This window comes from Megascapheus bottae, chromosome 5, assembly GCF_031878675.1.
Source record: "Megascapheus bottae isolate mThoBot1 chromosome 5, mThoBot2.hap1, whole genome shotgun sequence".
Lineage (NCBI taxonomy): Eukaryota > Metazoa > Chordata > Mammalia > Rodentia > Geomyidae > Megascapheus > Megascapheus bottae.
Window position 1 is genome coordinate 81,236,757 of NC_143513.1, and position 20,861 is coordinate 81,257,617.

Here is a 20,861-nt window from a genome sequence, read left to right on the forward strand (position 1 = left end):
AATGTTCAATAGAGCTTCTATCAGTCTTGTCCTGGAAATCATGCCTTCTTTTGAAGTTGCCTTTTCAAAGCCTTCTCCTCTGTTTTACCACTCAATCATTCAAAAAAAAATTGTGTGGGGGGGCACTTCCAATTGTGTGTGTGTGTGTGTGTGTGTGTGTGTGTGTGTGTGAATACCAGGACTTCAACTTAAGGTCTTGTATTCTTGTCACTCAAGCTGGTATAGTTCATAGTTTGAGCCACAGTTCCACTTACTTTTGAGTGGTTAATTGGAGATAAGCGTCTCATGGACTTTCCTGTGATATTCAGATCTCAGCCTTCTGAGTAGCTAGGATTACTGATGTGAGTCACCAGTACCCAGCGTTGGGTGCATTCTGAGTTCAAGAAGCCAAGAATACAATAGGAAGGCATTTTAGTGGAAGAGACACAGATAACTAACACATGAACCAAATAGTAAAAAGAGATTAATTCAGAGAGTGACAGAGGCTGAGAAGGACCAATAGGGTAATGGGATTAAGTCCATGAGTCCATAATATACCAAGTTCTGGCTTCAAGGGGGCCAGGAACATGGCTTAGTGGTAGAGTTCTTTGCCTAGCACGCACAGAGCCCTGGGTTTGATTCCTCAGTACCACATAAGCAGGGGAAAAAAAAGCCAGAAGTGGTTCTTTGGCTCAAGTTGTAGAGTGCTAGCCTTGAGCAAAAAGAAGCTCAGGGACAGTGCCCAGGCCTGGAGTTCAAGCCCCAGGACTGGCAAAACACCACCACCACCACCAACCACAAAATGCATTGTCGAATCCCTCACCCGTTCTTTGTTGTTGTCGATCGTTGGGCTGTTTTCTGGTGGTCATGGACTTTCGTGCCCGGGCTGGCTTTGAACCGTGATCCTCACAGATCTCGGCCTCCTGAGCAGCTAGGACGGCAGGCCCCGCCCCTCACGTCCTCGTCACTGGAGACCCATGAAAGCCATGGGTTGGCCTCCATCCACCAATCCCGAGCTGCAGTTCACCCTCCCGCCGCACGGTGGCGCAAGGCGAATCCCGCGCGACGAGACTCGCCGCGGCGGCCGCTCTCGCGCGGGTGGGTGGGGCCCCGCTCCCAGAATGCACTTTGTATCAACACGGCGGCTACGGCGGCTTTCTTCAGGCTCCGGCGATCTCGCGGACCGGCGCGCGACTCGCGGGTTACCGGGCGAAAGCGGGCGTCGAGAGGGCGGCTGGAGCCATGGCGGAGTCGGCGCCTGCTCGGGTGAGCCGGGGACTCCCCGCGGCCCCGGGGACGGCGGCGCCGCTGGCCGGGGCGGGGCTTGGCGCGGGGTCTCGGCCGGGCGCGGGGCGGCTGGGCTCCCGCGGACGCGGACGCTCGCCCGCCGGGCGCCGGCTCCGGCGACTGCTGTCGGTGCTGTGCTCCCCGGTGCCCCGGACCCGTCTGCCGAGGTGAAGCCCGCCGTTCCCCGCTCGCTGCCGGGCCGCCGGGCCGCGCGGCCTCTCCGCGGGCGGCGACCGGCAGGGCTGAGCCTCCGGAGGAGCTGGGTGGCGGTGCCAGCGTCTCCTCCACCCCCACCCCCCCTTTTTTTTCCTTTCCCAATCTGCTTGTGTCGAGGCCATCACCCTTGCAGTGTCGGTAGGTGTTCTACCCCTGTAATGCCCCTACTCGTATACCTCTGTCTCATATATACTTGTATTTATATATGCCCCCCCCAGAAAGAGTCCTGTGTGTCTTCCCCTGACTGGCTTCAGTCTGTGGTCCCACCTACCTCCTCGTCCTGTATAGTTAGGACCACACATGCCTGTCACCCTGCCGGTATTATTGGTTGAGATATGGGGGTCTTGAAATTTCTTTTACCTGGTCTGGGCTCGGGGTCGCCCTTCTCCTGATCTCCATCTTCTTAGTAGCTGGGATTGCAGGCATGGGACACTGGCGCCGGACCAAGAAAAACATTTTTTTTTCCATAAATTGATCCCACCACTTGACCAAGACTTGACTAAGCACTTCACATAGAAGATTCATGTTCCACCTTTTCTGTATCTTCATTCTCAGTTCCCAGGAACTCCTGGATGGGATCCCAAGTCGGTGAGTTTTTCTCACCATTGCCCCATTTTAGGATGTGTCATCAATCACGTAAACCCAACAGATAATGCACCTGATATGCTGAAAGCCCTGGGAGAGGGGGACAGAAAGCAGAAGCATTTCACTCTACGAATTGAATGCGGAAGGTCTAGGACGGAGGAGATTGAGAATAAATAGATTTTGTGTACTGCTTGTTATTTCCATCTGTCCATGATTATGTGCTTGTCCGCTTCCTCCCTCCTTTCCTTTCCTTTCCTTTCCTTTCCTTTCCTTTCCTTTCCTTTCCTTTCCTTTCCTTTTCCTCTTCCTTTTCCTTTTCCTTTTCCTTAACTTTCCTTTTTCCTTTTTCCTTTCCTGTCCTGTCCTGTCCTGTCCTGTCCTTCCACCAGCTTGAACTCAGGGCTTGGGCACTTAAATTTTCTCAAGGCTAGAGCCACAGCACCACTTTCAGTTTTTTCTATGTATGTGGTACCAAGTAATTGAACCCATGGCTTTGTGCAAGCTGGGTAAGCACTCTACCACTAGGCCACACTCCTGGCCCCTGTTCTTTTTTTAAATTGTTATTATAAAGGTGATACATGGAGGGGTTACAGTTACATAAATTAGATAATGAGTATACTTCTTTTTGGACAATGTCACCTTTTCCCTTGCTTTCCCAGTTTTTTCCTTCTGGTTCCCCCCCCCCACACACAATATTGTTCATTTTCAGCATAGTGTCTAGTGAGTACCGCTGCTGCATTTATTCTCCCTTTGTCCATTTTTGTGCCCCCCACCACTTATTCTTCCAAAGGCAGATAAACAAGACAAGAAAAGGACAACGCCAGGTCACTATGCCTGTAATCCTAGCTACTCAAGGGGCTGAGATCTGAGGATCGCAGTTCAAACCAGCCTGGGCAAGAAAGACCACAAGACTATCTCCAATAAACTACTCAGAAAAAGCCTGAGGTGATGATGTGGCTCAAGTGGTAGAGCACTAGCCTTGAGCCCAAAGAGGCTCTAGGACAGCCCTTCAGACCCTGAGTTCAAGCCCCAGGATCAGAAAAGAAAAGAAAGAAAACAAAAAGCAGCAAAGAAAAACCTTTTGTTTCCATTTCTTGAAGTTCCTTCCAGAAATATTTTATGTGATCAGAAGCTGTGGATATTGAGCCTTTGTGTTCCTCCCCTAAGGTACTTCCTTTGGTCTCACTAGAGTCTTGTATAATTTTTTATTTTGTTGATTGTGGGACTTGAACTCTGGGCCTGGACATTGTCCCTGAGCTCTTCAGCTCAAGACTATCCCTATCCCTTGAGCCACAGTGCTACTTCAGGTTTTCTAGTGGTTAATTGGAGATAAAAGTTTCAGTTTTTAGTGCCCAGGCTGGCTTTGAACCTCGATCCTCAGATCTCAGCCTCCTGAATAGCTACGATTATAGGCGTGAGCCACCTGGCTTGGCCGTTCTATATAATACACTGTGTTCCAGTGTATATTAGATGTAGCTTCTGCATATGGGAGAAAACACAAACTGTCTTTCCGAGCTTGGCTTACCTCATTTAACATAATTTGCTCTGGGTCCATCCATTTCTCTGCAAATGACAAAATATTGTGGAAATTCTTTCAAAAATATTTTTTTGAGGGGAGTAGAGAAGGAGTGCGATTTGAGTTGTTTTATTAAAGAACAGAGGCTTATTAGAAACATTTGTTGTTGAAGTGATTCAAACCTATACATGTCACTTTTCACTCAAATCCCATTTGTGGCTCTTACCTAGCAGTGCATACGCTAGAGCAGACAGAAGCCATAGGGACTCCAGGGTCCTGCTGAGATAAATGGTATTTGTGGAGGAGCTTATCACTGGAGGTGTAGCTACAGGTCTTTTCTCATGAGGAGCACCCAAATAAGTTAGACACTTTCTTAGCATCATCAAGTTAAAAGTAAAATTTCCCTGCCTATTTCACTTGGAAAAGACTTTGTTCTTTATCTCGCTCCCTCTTTTTTGTTTGGTTAGAATTTTAATTTCATGCTGGGCATGGTGGCTCATGCCCTGTAATCCTAGCTACTCAGGAGGCCGAGATATGAGAGTCATGGTTCAAAACCAGCCTGGGCACTAAAAAAAAATCCATGAGACTCTCCAGTTAACCACCAGAAAACCGGAAGTGGTGCTGTGGCTCAAAGGGTAGGGTAGTAGCCTGGAGCTGAGAGCTCAGGGACAACATCCAGACCCAGAGTTCAAGCCCTATGATGACCAAAATTTTTTAAAGTTTCACTTTAATTGTATTAATAAAAGAACATTTGTACATTTAATGTCTACTACTTAGTCTTGCAAACTTTAAAAAAAAACTTTAATTTTTATTATAAAGATTATATATAGTGGGGTTACAGGTTACAGTTATATAAGTCAGGTAAAGAGAGACCTCATTTTCCTAAATCTCCCTTCACCATTTATGTGAGTGTGTTTGTGTGTGTGTGTGTGTGTGTGTTTGTGTTTGTGTGTGTTTGTGTGAAGTCATGCATGTGGACACACCTGTCCTGGGGCTTGAATTCAGGGCATGAGTGCTGTCCCTAAGCTTTTTTGTTCAAGGCCAGCATTCTACCACTTGAGCATAGCTCTACTTCCAGCTTTTTGGTGGTTAAGTGGAGATAAGAGTCACACAGTTTCTTGCCTAAGCTAGCATCAAACTGTGATGCTCAGACTGAAGCCTCGTGAGCATGAGTCACTTGTGCCTAACCTAGCTTGATTTTTCTCTTTGGGTGATCATGCTCATGCCCTCTGTTTGGAATAAAATGAAGTGTCTGCCATGCCTCCGGAAGTTGGTGACTGAGAAGCCCTCCTCCCCCACATCCCTGGCGTCAGTAGCAGATAAGCTTCAGTTGCGATAGCACTTGTGCTGCTATTACTTCAGCCCAGGTTTGTTGCAGCTGGTAGGCCTCAGGTAACTTGGTGGAGCAATTGAAACCGCACACCACCAGTCTGGGCTGGGCTTCTTGAGGATGTGGGAACCATGACTGTTAGTGTTGCACATGGCAAGTTACTCACGGGGGTGCTTCATCTAGGAATCTGCTCACATTCTCTGGCAGTTTCATATTGATATCCCAGTCTATTGTAGTTTTGTCTTTGGAGTCAAAGGTGTCAGGTTCTATAATGAGGTCAGATCACACACAGATTTTCTTCTGATAAGCTTCTCCCAGGTAGATGTGAGAAAGTTACTGCTGTTGCTGGATCCGTCCACTCAGGTATCTTACTCTAAGGAGACCATGTTCTTCTAAGAGACCACTAGGAGGGCATGAGCTAGGATCACAGCATGAGGCACCATGCCCAGCTCCAAGTTGGTTTTTAATGCAGCCTTTTATTTTTATGATAAGGAAAGTTTTGGAATTATATGAGATTTTGTGGGAGAACAAAGTGGGCTAAGAAAATCCTTTAGTGGCCAGGTGCTGGTGGTTCACTCCTGTAATCCTAGTTACTCAAGAGGCTGAGATCTGAGGATGGAGGTTAGAAGCCAGCCTGGGCAAAAAAAGTCCTGGGGAGTGGGCCGGGGGAGAAGTCCCATGAGACTCTTTTCTCTAATATCTCAAAAACCAGAAGTAGTGTGCTGCTGCTGCAGTGGTAGAGCACTAGCCTTGACCACAAAGATGCTCAGGGACAGCGCCCAGGCCCTGCGTTCCATCCCCACAACCAACCGAGAAGAAAAGTATCAGTTAATGAAAATTTTACCATGAGTAGGTGTACTATATTTCTGGAGACTTTGGGTCTCATTAATCAGGAAAAAGAAAAAAGAAAGCAAGCATTGGAGGAGTGGCTTAAGTGTCAGAATAATACCTACTTTTAATGGAAAGGCCTCTCCCTTGAGACCTTAGATTAAATCCCAGTATGTAGTTCCGGGGAATGGAACCCAGGGCTTCGTGCATGCTAGGTAAACACACTACCACTAGGTCACGCTCCTGGCTCTCAAATTCTTTTATATTTAACCTCTTCCATAGACCTACCTTTTAATTATACTCTTTTTTTTTTTTTTTTTAAATACTTCGTAGGGCTTGAACTCTGGGCCTGGGCGTTGTCTTTGAGCTCCTCAGCTCAAAGGTAGTACTCTACCACTTGAGCCACAGTACTACTTCCAGTTTTCTGGTGGTTAATTGGAGATCGAGTCTCACAGAGCTTTGTGCCTGGGCTGGCTTTGAACCACAATCTTCAGATCTCAACTAGAGCACCTAGGATTACAGGCATGAGCTACCAGCACCTGGTTTAATTATATCTTTTAAACAATACAGTAGGACATTTTCCCATTCTGACAGTTTTTGCCATTTAGCTACAATATTTAGTCTATTCACATTACTGTAGTTGTTAAATTGCTTTTAATTTTTGTACTATTTACCTTATCTTCCTTTTGATCTTTCATGTCTTCCATTAAATAATTTTCTTACTCAATTAAATGATACTTTATCCTCATTTCTAACTTTTAATGTAATTTTTTTTAATGTGGTAGGTACTGAGGAACTGAACCCAGTTCCTTCATGCATGCTAGGCAAGCATTGTACCACTGAGACACATTCTCAGACTTACAGTAATTTTTTAAAAACACTTCATTTGCCATCTTTTTTTTGGTTGGTTGTGAAGCTTGAACTCTGGGCCTGGGTGCTGTCCCTAAGCTCTTCAGCTCAAAGCTACTGCCCCTACTCCTTGAGCCACAGCCCCACTTCCCATTTTCTAATGGTTAATTGGAGATAAGAGCCTTATGGACTTTAGTGCCCAGGCTGGCTTTGAACCATGATCCTCTTATTTCAGCCTTCTGAGTAGCTAGGATTACAGGTGTGAGCCACCGTACCTGGCCATTTGCTATTCTTGATATGACATCTCTGTAAAGTGGGGTTTTGTTTGCCAGTCCTGGGCTTGAGCTCAGGGCCTGAGCTCTGTCTTGTACTTTCTCAAGGCCAGAGCTCTACCACTTGAGCCTCAGCCCCACTTCGGCTTTTTTCTATGTATGTGCTACCAAGGAATCGAACCCGGGTCTTCGTGCATGCTAGGCAAGCACTTTAACCACTAGGCCAAACTCCCGGCCCTAAAGTGTGTTTTTTGTGTGTGTGTAGCTCTGGAGAGGAAACTCATGGCTTTGTGGAGGCTACGTAAATGCTCTATTACTTTAGCCACTCCCTATCATTTCTTCCTTTGCATTTTGTTTTTCAGATATGGTCTGGCCTTCAGGATCCACCTGTCTCTACCTTCTTCTTCTACCTCCTGCCTCTACTTCCACAATACCTGAAATTATAGGCATGTAAAAAAAAATGACAGAACTACAAAGAAAAATAGATCATCATAGTGAAGACACTGACATACCCTTAGTATTTTATCTAGCGAGGAAAAAAAAATAAGCTCTCTTTGCCAAACTTCATAAAGATTTTTTAAAAATGCTGGTGCTGGTGGTTTACACCCATAATCTCAACTACTCAGGAGGCTGAGATCTGTTTTCTTTCTTTCTTTTTTTTTTTTTTTTTGCCAGTCCTGGGCTTGAACTCAGGGCCTCAGCACTGTCCTTGAGCTTTTTCCTCAAGTTAGCACTCTGCCACTTGAGCCACAGCACCATTTCAGGCTTTTTTTTTCCCTATATATGTTGTACCAAGGAATCGAACCCCAGTCTTCATGCATGCTAGGCAAGCACTCTATCACTAGACCAAACTCCTGGCCCCAGGAGGCCGAGACCCAAGGCTCATGATTCAAAGTCAGCCCAAGCAAGAAAATCTGTGAGACCCTTATCTCTAGTTAACTACCAGAAATCCAGAAGTGGAGCTGTGGCTCCAAATGGTAGAGTGCTAGTCTTGAGCAGAAGAGGTCAGGGACAGTGTCCAGGCCCTGAGTTCAAGCTTCATGACCAACAATAACAACAAAAGATAAAATAGTACAAAGAAAGATTTGGTTGTCGCTCAGGTGGTAGAGCACCAGTCAGTGGGTGAAAGAGTCAGATACTGAGGAAGTCCCAATTCTATACCAACAATAAAAAAATGGAAGTATAGGGCCAGGAGTTTCACCTAGTGCTAGAGTACTTGCCTAGCATGCACAAAGACCCAGGTTTCATTCCTTGGTATCACATACATAGAAGGGAAAAAAAATAAAAGAAAAAAAAGTGCTACTCAGGTGGCTCACGCCTATAATCCTACCTACTCAGGACGCTGAGATCTGAGGATTGAGGTTCAAAATCAGCCTGGGCATAAAAGGACTGGAGACTTATCTCCAATTAACCTCTAGAAAACAAGAAGTGGGGCTTGACTCAAGGGTAGGGTGATAGCCTTGAGCCGAGGAGCTCAGGGACGGCGCCCAGGCTGAGCTCAAGCCCCGTGACCCTCCCCCCCCCAAAAAAAAGCCAAAAGTGGAACTGTGGCTCAAGTGGCAGAGTGCTAGCCTTGAAGAAAATGCCCAGGGATAGTGCTCATGCCCTGCGTTCAAGTCCCATGACTGTCAAAAAAAAAAAAGTATAGTATAAGCTTGGCACAGGTGGCTCACACCTGTAATCCTAGCTACTCAGGAGGTTGAGATCTGAGGATCACTGTTCATAGCCAGCCAGGGCAGGAAAGATAGTCTATGAGAGTATCTTCATTTAACCCCTTGACAACCATAAGTGGACCTTTGGCTCAAAGTGGTAGTGCTAGCTTTGAGCAAAAGAGCCCAGGGACCCAGCCTGGAGTTCAAGCCCCACGATCAACCAAAACCAAAAAAATGTATAGTACATCCCATAGAACTTTTCAAGATAATGGAAAAATTTGGTATCTGACTAGTGCTATAATTACTAGGTATAGAAAGCTGTTAAATGTTTGAAATGTGCCTGGTATGACCAAGCAGCCATTTTAAATTTTATTTCATTTGAATTAGATTAAATTTAAAAAGATGGACCAATGGCTATTAGATGCACACTGATAGAAGGCATGATTAAATGTTTGCTCATATTGTTGTTATCTACCTGTAATAACAAGGATTAGAGATACAATAAAGAGAAACAAAAGGCCAAAAAAGACCCATCCCATGTGGGATAAAGTGTTCATTTACAAGTCTGTGGTTTGGTGTGGGTTATGGTCTGGGACTGTAGGTGGGCTGGCGGTTGAGTGGTTTAGGATTTTTCAAGTACTTGCTGCAGCAGTACTGGACAGAGTGGAGCATAGACAAAGTTTGTTCCTATGAAACCTTTAACTGCAGGTTGCTGAGCAAAATAAATATTGTTTTAATTCACTAAGTTTCACAGCAGATGACTAGAATGTGTAACTAGGGAATTTGTTAATTTATTGAAAGGTAATACAAAATACCTTAAAATGAAGAAGGCATACGACTATGTGTATAAAGATATTATCTCTCAAGTTTATCTGTGGAATTTGATTCATTTCCAAACAAAATCTCTAATGATACTTTTCTGAAATTAGACAAATTTGTATTGTGGAGAGAGAGAACATCCCTGGGTGCTGATGGTTCCTGTTGCAATCCTAGCTATTGAGGTCTAAGGATCATAGTTCAAAGCCAGCCTGGGCATGGAAGTCTTTATCTCTAATTAACTAACAAAGTTGGAAGTAGAGCTGTGGCTCAAGTGGTAGAACCCTGAGCAGAAAACAAAACAAAAATCAACTTGGATAAGCTCTAGGACTGGTATGAAAAAAATATCTTTATCTAACTTAAACATTACCAAGATAAACTGAAGTATCACTTTAGAATGTTAGTTGTTTTGTATTTGACTCCCATTTGTAGTTTTGTTAATAGGGACTGTGTGATGGTCTTGTTTAAGTCTTTCATATTCTTATCTCCAATGAACTACCAGAAACTGGAAGTGGCACTGTAGCTCAAAGTGGAATAGCACTAGCCATAGAGGTATCACCCAGATCCAGAGTTCAGGCTCCATGATGGGAGTCAGGAAGGATGGGAGCTTGGGAGGTGTTGGGTGCAGGGGATGGAATTCACAGACTTTCCTTCCCAGGCTTGAACTGTGATCCTCAGATCTCAGTCAACCTCGTAAATAGCTATAATTACAGACATGAGCCACTAGCACCCAGTTTATAATGGATTTAGGCCTGGGCACTGTCCTTGTTCAAGGCTAACGCTCTACCACTTGAGCCACAGTGCCACTTCTGGCTTTTTCTGTATATGTGGTATTGAGGAATAAAACCCAAGACTTTACACATGCTAGGCAAGCACTATACCGCTATACCACACTCATGTCTTTATAACAGCATTTTTTATGGTTATTATAAAGGTGATGTACAGATGGGTTACAGTTATATAAGTCAGGTAGTAAATACTTTTTTTTTTTTTTTTTTTTGCCAATCTTGGGGCTTGAACTCAGAATCTGGGTACTGTCCCTGAGCTTCTTTTGCTCAAGCCTAGCACTGTACCACTTGAGCCACAGTGCCATGTCTGGCTTTTTCTGTGTATGTAGTACTGAGGAATCAAACCCTGGGCTTCATGCATTCTATGCAAGCACTCTACCACTAAGTCACATATGAATACTTTTTTTTTTTCCTGTGTATGTGGTACCAAGGGATTGAACCCAGGGCTTTGTGCATACTAGGTGAGCACTCCTGGTCCCAGGAGTACCTATTTTTGGACAGTGTCGCCTCTTCCTTCCCTCCCAGTTATTTCATCCAGTCCCCACTTACAGGTTGTATGGTTCATTGTCAATGTGGTGTGTAGTGAGTACCACTGCTGCATTTGTTCACCTTTTGTCCCTCTGTCTCTGTGCTCCTCCTTACCCTTCCAAAGACAGATATATGAACAAACAAGATACAGCAACAGGACAGGCTCAGTGACTCACACCTGTAATCCCAGTTATTCAGGAGGCTGAGATCTGAGGATCTTGGTTCAAAGCCAGCCAGGGCACTAAAGGACAGAGACTCTTATCTCCAATTAATCATAAGAAAATGGAAATTGAGGCTGTGACTCTAGGGATAGGGCATTAGCCTTGACCTGAAGAGCTCAGGGACAGCCCCCAGGCCCAGAGTTCAAGCCCAATGACCCACCAAAAAAAAAAAAAGGCAACAAAGGACTTCATTTTGACAAATATTATTTTATATAATCAGAACAACATAGACATTGTGCCTTTGTGTTCCTCCCCAAAGAGTATTCTCCTTTGGTCTCACTATGTGTGAATTGCCTAGACTAGGTCCTATGTAATTTATCATACAGGACTCTATGACATTTTTTGATTTTTTGATTAAATAATTTATTAACATTGATTTTTACATCATATTTCAAATGACATGTTTAATAAGCAAGTATTCAAGAAGAGAATCTCTATATCTAGATGATATTTAGGTCATATGTATTGACCTAACTCCTTGTGCAAATTATTATTACTATTATTATTATTATTATTATTAGTTTGGTTGTAGGGCTTAAACTCAGGGCCTAGGCACTGTCCCTGAACTCTTTTGCTCAAGGCTAGCACAGCACCACTTTGAGTCACCACTCCATTTCCACTGGACCACCAGTGTCCAGCTCCTTGTACAACTAATATATGCTAAAATAAAGAAAACAGGGCAAAGTGCTTGCCTAGTAAGTATGATGTCCTGGGTTCTATGTCATTTGCAGGGTACAGGAGGGCCTAGAGCAAATCACCTTAGATTAGTTATGCCAAACTGAAAGACAAATGGTACATGTCTTCTCTCATGCAGAAGTTAGTCCCAAAATGGGGCACATGAGCCACAGCACTTGATGTTTAATGAACTTTGACAAATGAGTCACTGTCATTATCAAGACAGAGTGCTTTCAGCATGCAGAAATTTCCGTGGCACTCCTTTGTAATCAGTCCTTCTCTTACTGTTCCTCCTTGTTGACATCCACTGAGTTCTCTGTCTAGATAGTTTTTTTCCTGAATGTCATCCTAATGGAATGCAGTAATATGTAGTCTTTTATGTCTTCTTTCTTTAACCTGGCATATTGTTTACATGTGGCTGTATCTTGATTTTTATTTTATTTATTTATTTGCTGAGAAGTGCTTTGTAAAGCACTAGGGTCTAAAAGCTGCAGTAGCTCAGTATTATAGCACACTGGTTTGAGCAACAGAAATCTGTCATCTCCTTTTTAGAGGCTAGACATCTGAAGATACTATCTTTGGGGTTGGTCCTTGTAAGGTTCATACCTGTGCTGACTTGGAGACCCCTGTAAGGATACCACAGGTTCCTGGATTAGAGCCAAAAATATTGACTTTATAACTTCATTACCTCTGGATCAGATCCTGTTTCCATACTTTCAACAATGGAAATTAAGACTACAGCATATCTTTTTCAGCAAGACACAACTCAGTGTATACTCTATGTGAGTGATAACAATTTGTTTGATGGGCATTTGAATTGTTCTCAGCATTCTAAATAATATAAGACAGGGTGAAGAAACTTGGTTTAATAATTTTTTTCCCAGCCGGTCCCAATGGATCATGCCTGTAGTCCTAGCTACTCAAGAGGCTAAGATCTGAGGATTGAGGTTCAAAGCCAGCCCTGGGACTCTTGTCTCCAATTAATCACCAGAAAACTGGAAGTGGCACTGTGGCTCAAGTAAATGGAAAGGAAAGATAAAAAAAAAAAAAAAAAAAAAAAAAAAAAAGGCAAAGCAAATGCAATGAGTTTATCCAATCTAATATTTTCTTTTATTTCACTGTACTTAGCATCTTACATAAAACTTTTCCTTAATGGGACTGGGAGTTTGGCCTAGTGGTAGAGTGCTTGCCTAGCATGCACAAAGACTCGGGTTTAATTCCTTTGTAACCACATTCATAGAAAAAGCTGGAAGTGGTGCTATGGCTCAAATGGTAGAGCTCTAGCCTTGACAAATCCTAAGGACAGTGCTCATGCCCTGAGTTCATGTCTCAGGACTAGCAAAACAAACACAGAACACTTTTCCTTAAGTCTTTCATGGGTGGTGGTGGTGGGGGGGGAAGATATCAACTTTGATCTGTGTGTTGCATAATGAGCTACTAGAGTAGGTCAGGACTAACATTATGTGTGGAGCTCTGTACCACCTGGTCTGAGCTTGTCCCTCCTTTCTCCAGACCACTCCCTCTAGCTGCCTGGTGATTTCCTCTCCATGTCTTGTTTCATTGTTCTCCAGACACTAGCGAGGGCAGCAGTCCTAGGGCTTTAGAACTGACATGACTATAAAGTGAGATGTGGAGTGACGCAGCTTCAGAAGACATTGCCTACTGGCTTCAGCCATATGGATTTTGTTCTCATCGAGGACAGATGAGACACATGGGGATGATGAGGAAAATGCCAGTAGACTTTTTAGTCATTTCAGTAAATGTTTATTAAGCACTTAGTATGTGCTGTCTAGTGTGTACCAGCAAAGAGGAGTGGGTTAGGTCCTGTTAAAGAATTTTCTCAGCCAGGTGGGTGTGGTGGCTCACACCTGTAACCCTAGGTACTCAGGAGGCTGAGATCTGAGGATCACAGTTCAAAGCCAGCCTGGGCAGTAAAGGCCGCAGTAAAGTCCGGAGACTTTTATCTTCAATTAATCACTAGAATATGGGAAGTGGGGCAGAGGCTCAAGAACTATAAGGTGGTAGCCTTCAGCTGAAGAGTTCAGGGACAGTGCCCAGGCCAAGGAGTAGGACCAGAGTTCAAGTCTCATCACGGACAAAAAAAGGGGGGGAAAGAAAAAGAAAGGAAAGAATTTTCTTAGGCGGTGGCATGCCTGTAATCCTAGCAATTCAGGAGGCTGAGATCTGAGGATCATGGTTCAAAGGCAGCCTGGGCACTAAAGACTATGGACTTTTTTTCCCCAGTCTTGGGGCTTGAACTCAGGGCCTGAGCACTGTCCTTGGATACATTTTGCTCAAGGCTAGCACTTTGCCACTTAAGCAACAGCAACATTTCCAGCTTTTTCTATGTATGTGGTACTGAGGAATTGAACCCAGGTCTTTGTGCATGCTAGGCAAGCACTGTACCACTAGGCCAAACTCGCAGCGCCAAGACTGTGGGATTCTTATCTCCAATTAACCACTTCTAAGAAATACACCAAAAGTTCAATTCTATATAGTGATATTATACATATATTTTCTAATTTTAGTGTTTCCAAAATTACTATTAATATAGAATTTTCATTTCAGACTAAAAAAAGAACATACCATAAAAAGACCTTGCCTGGTGCCAGTGGCTCATGCCTATAACTCTTAACTACTGAAGATACTGATAAATGAAGATTGCGGTTTGAAGTCAGACTAGGCAGGAAAGTCTGTGAGATTCTGGTCTACCAAAAAGTCAGAGTGGAGCTGTGGCTCAAGTGGTAGAGAGCTAACTTTGCTTTAAAAAAAGAAAACAGTAATAATAATAAAAAGATACAGGGCTGGGAGTTTGGCCTAGTGGTAGAATGCTTGCCCAGCATGCACGAAGACCCGGGTTCAATTCCTTAGTACCACATACATAGAAAAAGCCAGAAGTGGCGCTGTGGTTCAAGTGGTAGAGCTCTAGCCTTGAGAAAGCCCAAGGACAGTGCTCAGGCCCTGAGCTCAAGCCCCAGGACTGGCACAAATCAATCAATCAAACAAAGACATTGCTTTCTTTGCTTGGTTTTGGAAGGGGTATGGTCTGACTGACTGTGTTCTCACGTCTTCAGCACAGGAGAAAACGGCGTTCCACACCTTTGGCCTCCTCCATGCCTCCTTCACAAACGGCAGAGAAAAGCCCTTACTTTCAGACTGCAGAAATCTCACCCTGGACCATGGTGGCTGCCCTTCAGGCTGTGGAGAAGAAGATGGAGTCCCAGGCTGCTCGGCTGCAGAACCTGGAAGGACGCACTGGGACAGCTGAGAAGAAGCTAGCTGACTGTGAGAAGACTGCCATGGAGCTGGGGAACCAGCTGGAGGGCAAGTGGGCCGTGCTGGGGACCCTGCTGCAGGAGTACGGGCTGCTGCAGCGGCGCCTGGAGAACCTGGAGAACCTGCTGAGAAACAGGAACTTCTGGATCCTGCGGCTGCCCCCAGGCAGCAAAGGCGAGGCCCCCAAGGTAGCTCCACTGAGAATGAAAAATTAGCCAACCCTGAAAGGGTGGCAGTTATTCAGGAGGCTGAGATCTGAGGATCAAGGTTCAAAGCCAGCTCCAGTACAAAAGGACCTGAGACTCTTTATCTCCAATTAACTTCTAGAAATTGGGAATTGGGGCTTGGCTCAAGGGTAGGGTGGTAGCCTTGAGCTGAAATGCTCAGGGACAGTGCCCAGGCCCAGGCGTCAGGCAGGTGCCTTGATCTGAAGAGCTCAGGGACAGTGCCCATGCTGGTTCAAACCCCATGACCCACAAAAATTAATTAAAGAATAAAAGAAAAAGAAAAATGATTAGCCAAGATGGTGAATGGCTGTGAGTTGAGATGCTCATGTGGGTCATTTGTGATTATAGGTGTCCAAGTCCCTTGAGAACGATGGTGTCTGCTTCTCTGAGCAGGAGTGGGAGAACCTGGAGGACTGGCAGAAGGAGCTCTACAGAAATGTCATGCAGAGCAACTACGAGACACTGGTCTCGCTCAGTGAGTTCAGTTCTCACCCTGGGATTCCTGGCCAGGAGCTAGTGCCCGCAACTACATCTGGCTGGCCCTGGATCCATTTGGGCCTATGGTAGGAGCAGAGAGGAAGTGTCCAGGACTGCCCCCATGCAGAGAATTTTGGAAAGGTTCAATGTTCTGTCAGTTCTTGAGTCTATTTGCTAATAGACATGGGCATCCCTGACTAGGGTTCCTCACATTATTTTTATTATTAAGAGAATTTGATAAGAAATTCTATGTTAGTTAGGGGCCAGTGACTCACACTTATAATCCTAGCTACTCAGGAGGTTGAGATCTGAGAATTCCAGTTTGAAGCAGACAAGTCCATACAACTTATTCCACTTATCCACCAGAAAGCCAAAAGTAGAATTGTGAGTCAAGTGGAAGAGCATTGTCCTTGAGCACAAAAGCTTGGGGACATCACTGGGCCCAGAGTTTATGCCCAGGACTAGCAATAACAACAACATAAAAATAAATGCAAGAGCCAGGTGCTGTTGGCTCATGCCTATAATCCTAGCTACTCAGGAGGCTGAGATCTGAGGATAGTGGTTCAGAGCCAGCTTGGGTACAAAAGTCTGTTAGACTCTTTTCTTCAGTTAGCTAACAGAAAACCAGAAGTGGTGCTTTGACTCAAGTGTTAGAGTACTAGTCTTGACCTGAAGAGCTCAGGGACAATGCCCAGGCCCAGAGTTCAGGCCCCAAGGCAGAACGAAAAGGAAAGAAAGAAATGCTAGCCATTGGTGGCTCATGCCTGTAATTCAAGCTACTCCGGAGGCTGAGATCTGAGGATCAAGGTTCAATGCCAGCCCTGGCCGAAAAGGCCATGGGACTCATCTCCAGTTAATCACCGGAAAACCAGAAGTGGTGCTGTGGCTCAAAGTGGGAGTTGTTGTGGTCTCTGTTTATTTTACGTAGTGCCTATCTATATAAATTTTAGTAAGTATAACAATACTACCCATTTTATTTGATAGACAAAAATCTTTTAAAATGTAGGTCCATGGAGAAGTATAAAAGGAGACTAGCTGGGCTCCTGTGGCTCATGCCTGTAATCCTAGCTACTCCTAAGGCTGAGATCTGAGGAAATACTGACCAAAAAAAAGAAAGAAAAAGAAAAAAGGAGACCACTGTAGCTGGACCCCAGAGCAAGGAGAGGAAAATAACAATGGACTAGAAAGGTGACCAGATGACCTTAGCTGGGTTTCTTTCCTTGTCTCACAGGCCTACCTTACCTTACCTGGCAAGGCTTCAGCATGGAAATTAGATACCCAGGAAGTTTTGACAAGACTGGAGCTACATGTACATGGAGAGGCAGGACAGCAGGGCCTGAGCCTGGAGCAGTGGTTAGGATGTTTTACCACTGCTTTCCTGCCAGAATCTCTCCTTTGATTTTTCTTTTCTTTTTTGTCAGTTGTGGGGCTTGAACTCTGGGTCTGGGTGTTGTCTCTGAGTTCTTCAGCTCAAAGCTAGCACTCTACCACTTTGACCCACAGCGCTCCTTCAGGTTTCCTGGTGGTCAATTGTAGGTAAGAGTCTCACAGACTTCATGCCTGGGCTGGCATGAAGAGATCCTCAGATCTCAGCCTCCCGAGTAGCTAGGATTTCAGGTGTGAGCCACTGGCATCCAGCTTCCTGCCAGGGCGTCTTTCATCAGGAACAGGCCAGTGTGTGATGAGCATTAACTGTGCTGTGCTCACACTGTGCTCTTCCCAACCCAGAGGTCCTTGGCCAGCCAGAAGAAGAAGCAGAGTTGGGTACAGAGATGCTGGGTGACTTAGAAGAAGATGGCCCTCATGGTATCCACCTGGGTGAGTGGCTTCAGAATATTCTATCCCAGTCCCTCACCCCTGTGCTGCAGGTTCCCGTAACTTACAAGCAGCTTTCCCACTGCTGAACTGCCAAACTCTGACCACCTTATCAGTGACCTCTGCTGTCATGTGCTGGTCATGGACTCCTCTGTGACTATCGTTAGTTCACCTGTGTTGGGCATTTCTTTTTTTTTTTTCCTTTTTTTTTCCTTTTTCTTTTTGGTAGTCTTGGGGCATGAGCTCAGGGCCTGGGCACTGTTCTTGGGCATTCCTCAAGGCTAGAGTTCCACCACTTGAGCCACAGCACCACTTCTGGCTTTTTCTGTGTATGTGGTACTGAGGAATCGAACCCGGGTCTTTGTGCATGCTAGGCAAAGGGTCCTGAAGACTGTACACCCCCTTCTTCATGGGCAGGTCAGAGAAGGAGATTCTGGAAAGGCATTTGTAAACAAATGAACACACAATGGTTTTTTGGGTTTTTTTTTGTTGTGGGACTTGAACTCTGGGCCTGGGCATTTTCCCTGTACTCTTCAGCTCAAAACTACCACCATACTCCTTGAGCCATAGCACCATTTCCTGTTTTCTGGTGGTTAATTGGAGATGAGGATCTCATGGGCTTTAGTGCTGGGCTGGCCTTGAACTGTGATCCTCAGATCTCAGCCTCCTGAGTAGCTAGGATTACACGAGCCATCAGGCCTGGTTTCATTTTTTTTGTTGTTGTTTTTGTTTTGTTCTTTTTGCCAGTCCTGGGCATTGAACTTAGGGCCTGAGCACTGTCTTTGGACTTTCTCAAGGCTGGGAGCTCTACCACTTGGGCCACAGCACCAATTCTGGCTTTTTTCTATGTATTGTGGTATCAAGGAATCAAACCCAAGCACTCTACCACTAGGCCAAACTCCAGCCCACACATTTTTAAATTTTTTTTCATATATTTTTATTATAATTAATAGAAGGGTTACATTATATTCACCATATAGAAGGTGCATTACTTCACAAACATTGATACCCCTTTCTCATGTCTTGGTCCCCATTCCCCCCCCACACGTAATTTTTTTAGCCAGAGTTTAGTGTACTTTTCTTTAATCTAAATTGATAAGCACTCCTAAAATTTGTTATGGTTATTCAGTGTGTTGTGAATTTTCATGGAGATTAAATATTAGTTTGTAGACAACGTTAGAGAATTCCCACAACATGCTTTTCTAAGAGCAGTATATTCACATTTCTGCTCAATTGTGGAACCTAGTCAGTGTTACCCTCTTCCAGATTATCCCAGTTTAATTTTTTCTCAAATAGCTTTGATTTGAGCCCTTCCAAAGTCCTGGAGTGTTAGTTTAGCTTGAGAGATGCCAGAAGTGTTGGAATGTGATCTTCTGTTGGTCTTCTTTCTTGCAGTGGAGGGGACCATGGACAAGCAAGAGGCGCTGTACAAGCAGGAGGGCCTGGCAGGTCTTCCCAGCAGACTTGCTGATGCTGCTGAACAGCCTGCTTTCCTGGGTTCAGAGCAGGTTGAACTCTGGGATGGTCAGGATGGTTCCGTCCTTTTAGAATCAGGCCCTGGGGACTCTAGCACGGAAGAGCCCACTGAGGACAGCAGAGACCTGGTCAGTGGCAGAACTCTGGATTGTCCCCAGAAGCAGAAATCCCGTAGGCAGGTACTCTTGGGTCAGGAATGTGAACAGGGTCTGAAGCTGAAAAGGGACACTTCTGGCCCCTATGAGTGTTCTCAGTGTGAGATTAGCTTCCACTATAAGCAGCAGCTGGTCACGCATCTGCAGAGCCACTCAGGATGGGAGTCTCACCCTACCACAGAGCCAGAGGAGAGCCATAGGCCCAGGCCACGGCTGAAACCACAGGCCAAGAAGACAAAGCTGCATCAGTGTGATGTGTGCCAGAGGAGCTTCAGCTGTAAGCTGAGCCTCATGACCCACCAGCGCTGCCACTTGCAGGAGGGGCCCAGTGGCAGCCTGCGTGTCCAGGAGAGGTTCTCACCTAACAGCCTTGTCGCGCTGCCTGGCCACATCCCTTGGAGGAAAAGCCGGAGCTCCCTCATCTGTGGTTACTGTGGCAAGAGCTTCAGCCACCCGTCGGACCTGGTCCGGCACCAACGCATCCACACGGGCGAGCGGCCCTACCGTTGCTCTGAGTGCGAGAAGAGCTTTGTGCAGAAGCAACACCTCCTGCAGCATCAGAAAATCCATCAGCGGGAGCGGGGTGGGCCAGCACCAGAATCAGGAAGGCCCAATGGCCTAATTTAGGGGTGCATCCCCTCGCCGTTGGGGGCGGAGAGGGGTGGCATTGATCTCCCTGAAGAGACACTGTGTGGAGTCAGAGATTGACTGCATTCTGAGGGGAATTGCTTCTGGGTTGCCTTCTCTTGCCCAAGTATGGGCCAAGCCCCCAGGCTGTCCTGAGACGTGGTAGGGACAGGGCGGGGTGCGGGTCCCAGCCCAGTCTCCCTACACAGCTGGGTCTGCTATCTGTGTCCCCTTCAGGTGTCTAGTTTTCTCATCCTTCTGCTACTCAGGGGCTGGGGTTGGCATTCTTAACCCTTTACGGACTGGTGGCCAATTCTGGGGCTTCTCCCAGAATTTTCCATCTTCCCAGGAGTGGGCTGGTATGTGGAAAAGTTGTGGGTGGTGTGACCCTCCACTTCCCTTTTTGTAGTTTCTTTGTTTATAACAGGTAGAAATAATTTAAATTAACTGCTTTACCCTGCTTTGAAGACCCTTTTTTGTAGATAGATTCTTACTATTTTAAAAATATATAGCCAAACACTTCTTTTTTTTTAATTTCAAGAACTGAAGTTGTTCCTAATACAGGAATTGGGCCTGCCCTCTAGGAGGGAATCGTTCATGGGCTCTGTTAGCTACCCACACTTTGGCTGCAGAACTGAGCTCCCGTGCGTGGTGCTCACTGCTCAGAAGCACCAAGAGGAAGAAGAGTGGTAGGAAAGCCTGAATCCCCGCTAGAATGAGAACCACAAGGGAGCTGGGAGCCATGGTGGGGGCTCCAGGGTCTCCGCAGAGCCTCTTTCTTGCCCTGCTGTGGCTTTTTGCACTTGCTGGGTTAGAATAATATTTGAGTTTGTTCCTCTTACGTGAGTTCTCACTTGAGGTTGTTCAGAGTACACCTTTCCAATTGTATCCCAGAAGTGATGAACGGAAGTGCGGTGCTGCCTCCCAAGTGTTGAGTACTCACCCAATGGGCGTGGCTCCTAGGACTTACGTGAATGGATGATTTACAGTTGCCTAGAATAAAACCTGCTTTCAGAAAAGAAAAAAAAAAGGCTGATAGTAGATGTTTTCTCCATTTGTCAAGAACACTGACACTCCTGAGGCCAAAGAGGAGGAGGTGCCTGACCTGTATTTTTTTCTTAAGTGTAGGACAGACAAGAAGAGTATATTAACAAGCATATCCCAAAGGACTCACCCCAGGGAAGTGTAGAGTTGACCTTTTAGATGTTGGTGATTGGGAGGTAGACAAGTTAAGTAAGAGAAGTAGGTAGCTGTGAGGAAAGCTGG

General features: G+C 45.4%; 1 protein-coding gene across 1 annotated transcript; it reads left to right on the forward strand.

Moving 5' to 3' along the window:
- Positions 1-1,120: 1,120 nt before the first annotated feature.
- Positions 1,121-20,861, forward strand: Znf212 (zinc finger protein 212). Its single transcript, XM_090333511.1, has 5 exons — positions 1,121-1,245; positions 14,617-15,006; positions 15,394-15,520; positions 17,251-17,340; positions 18,733-20,861. Exons 1-5 carry the CDS (start codon positions 1,222-1,224, stop codon positions 19,593-19,595), a joined length of 1,494 nt encoding a protein of 497 aa, XP_090189637.1. The 5' UTR covers positions 1,121-1,221; the 3' UTR covers positions 19,596-20,861.

What these genes read in the sequence shown, in the direction of transcription:
- Znf212 (XM_090333511.1), top strand. Translation starts at nt 1,222, where the DNA reads ATGGCGGAGTCGGCGCCTGCTCGG. An exon ending in CGAGACACTGGTCTCGCTCA is followed by an intron (nt 15,521 to 17,250) that starts GTGAGTTCAGTT and finishes TTCCCAACCCAG; the next exon opens with AGGTCCTTGGCCAGCCAGAA. An exon ending in CCCTCATGGTATCCACCTGG is followed by an intron (nt 17,341 to 18,732) that starts GTGAGTGGCTTC and finishes TCTTTCTTGCAG; the next exon opens with TGGAGGGGACCATGGACAAG.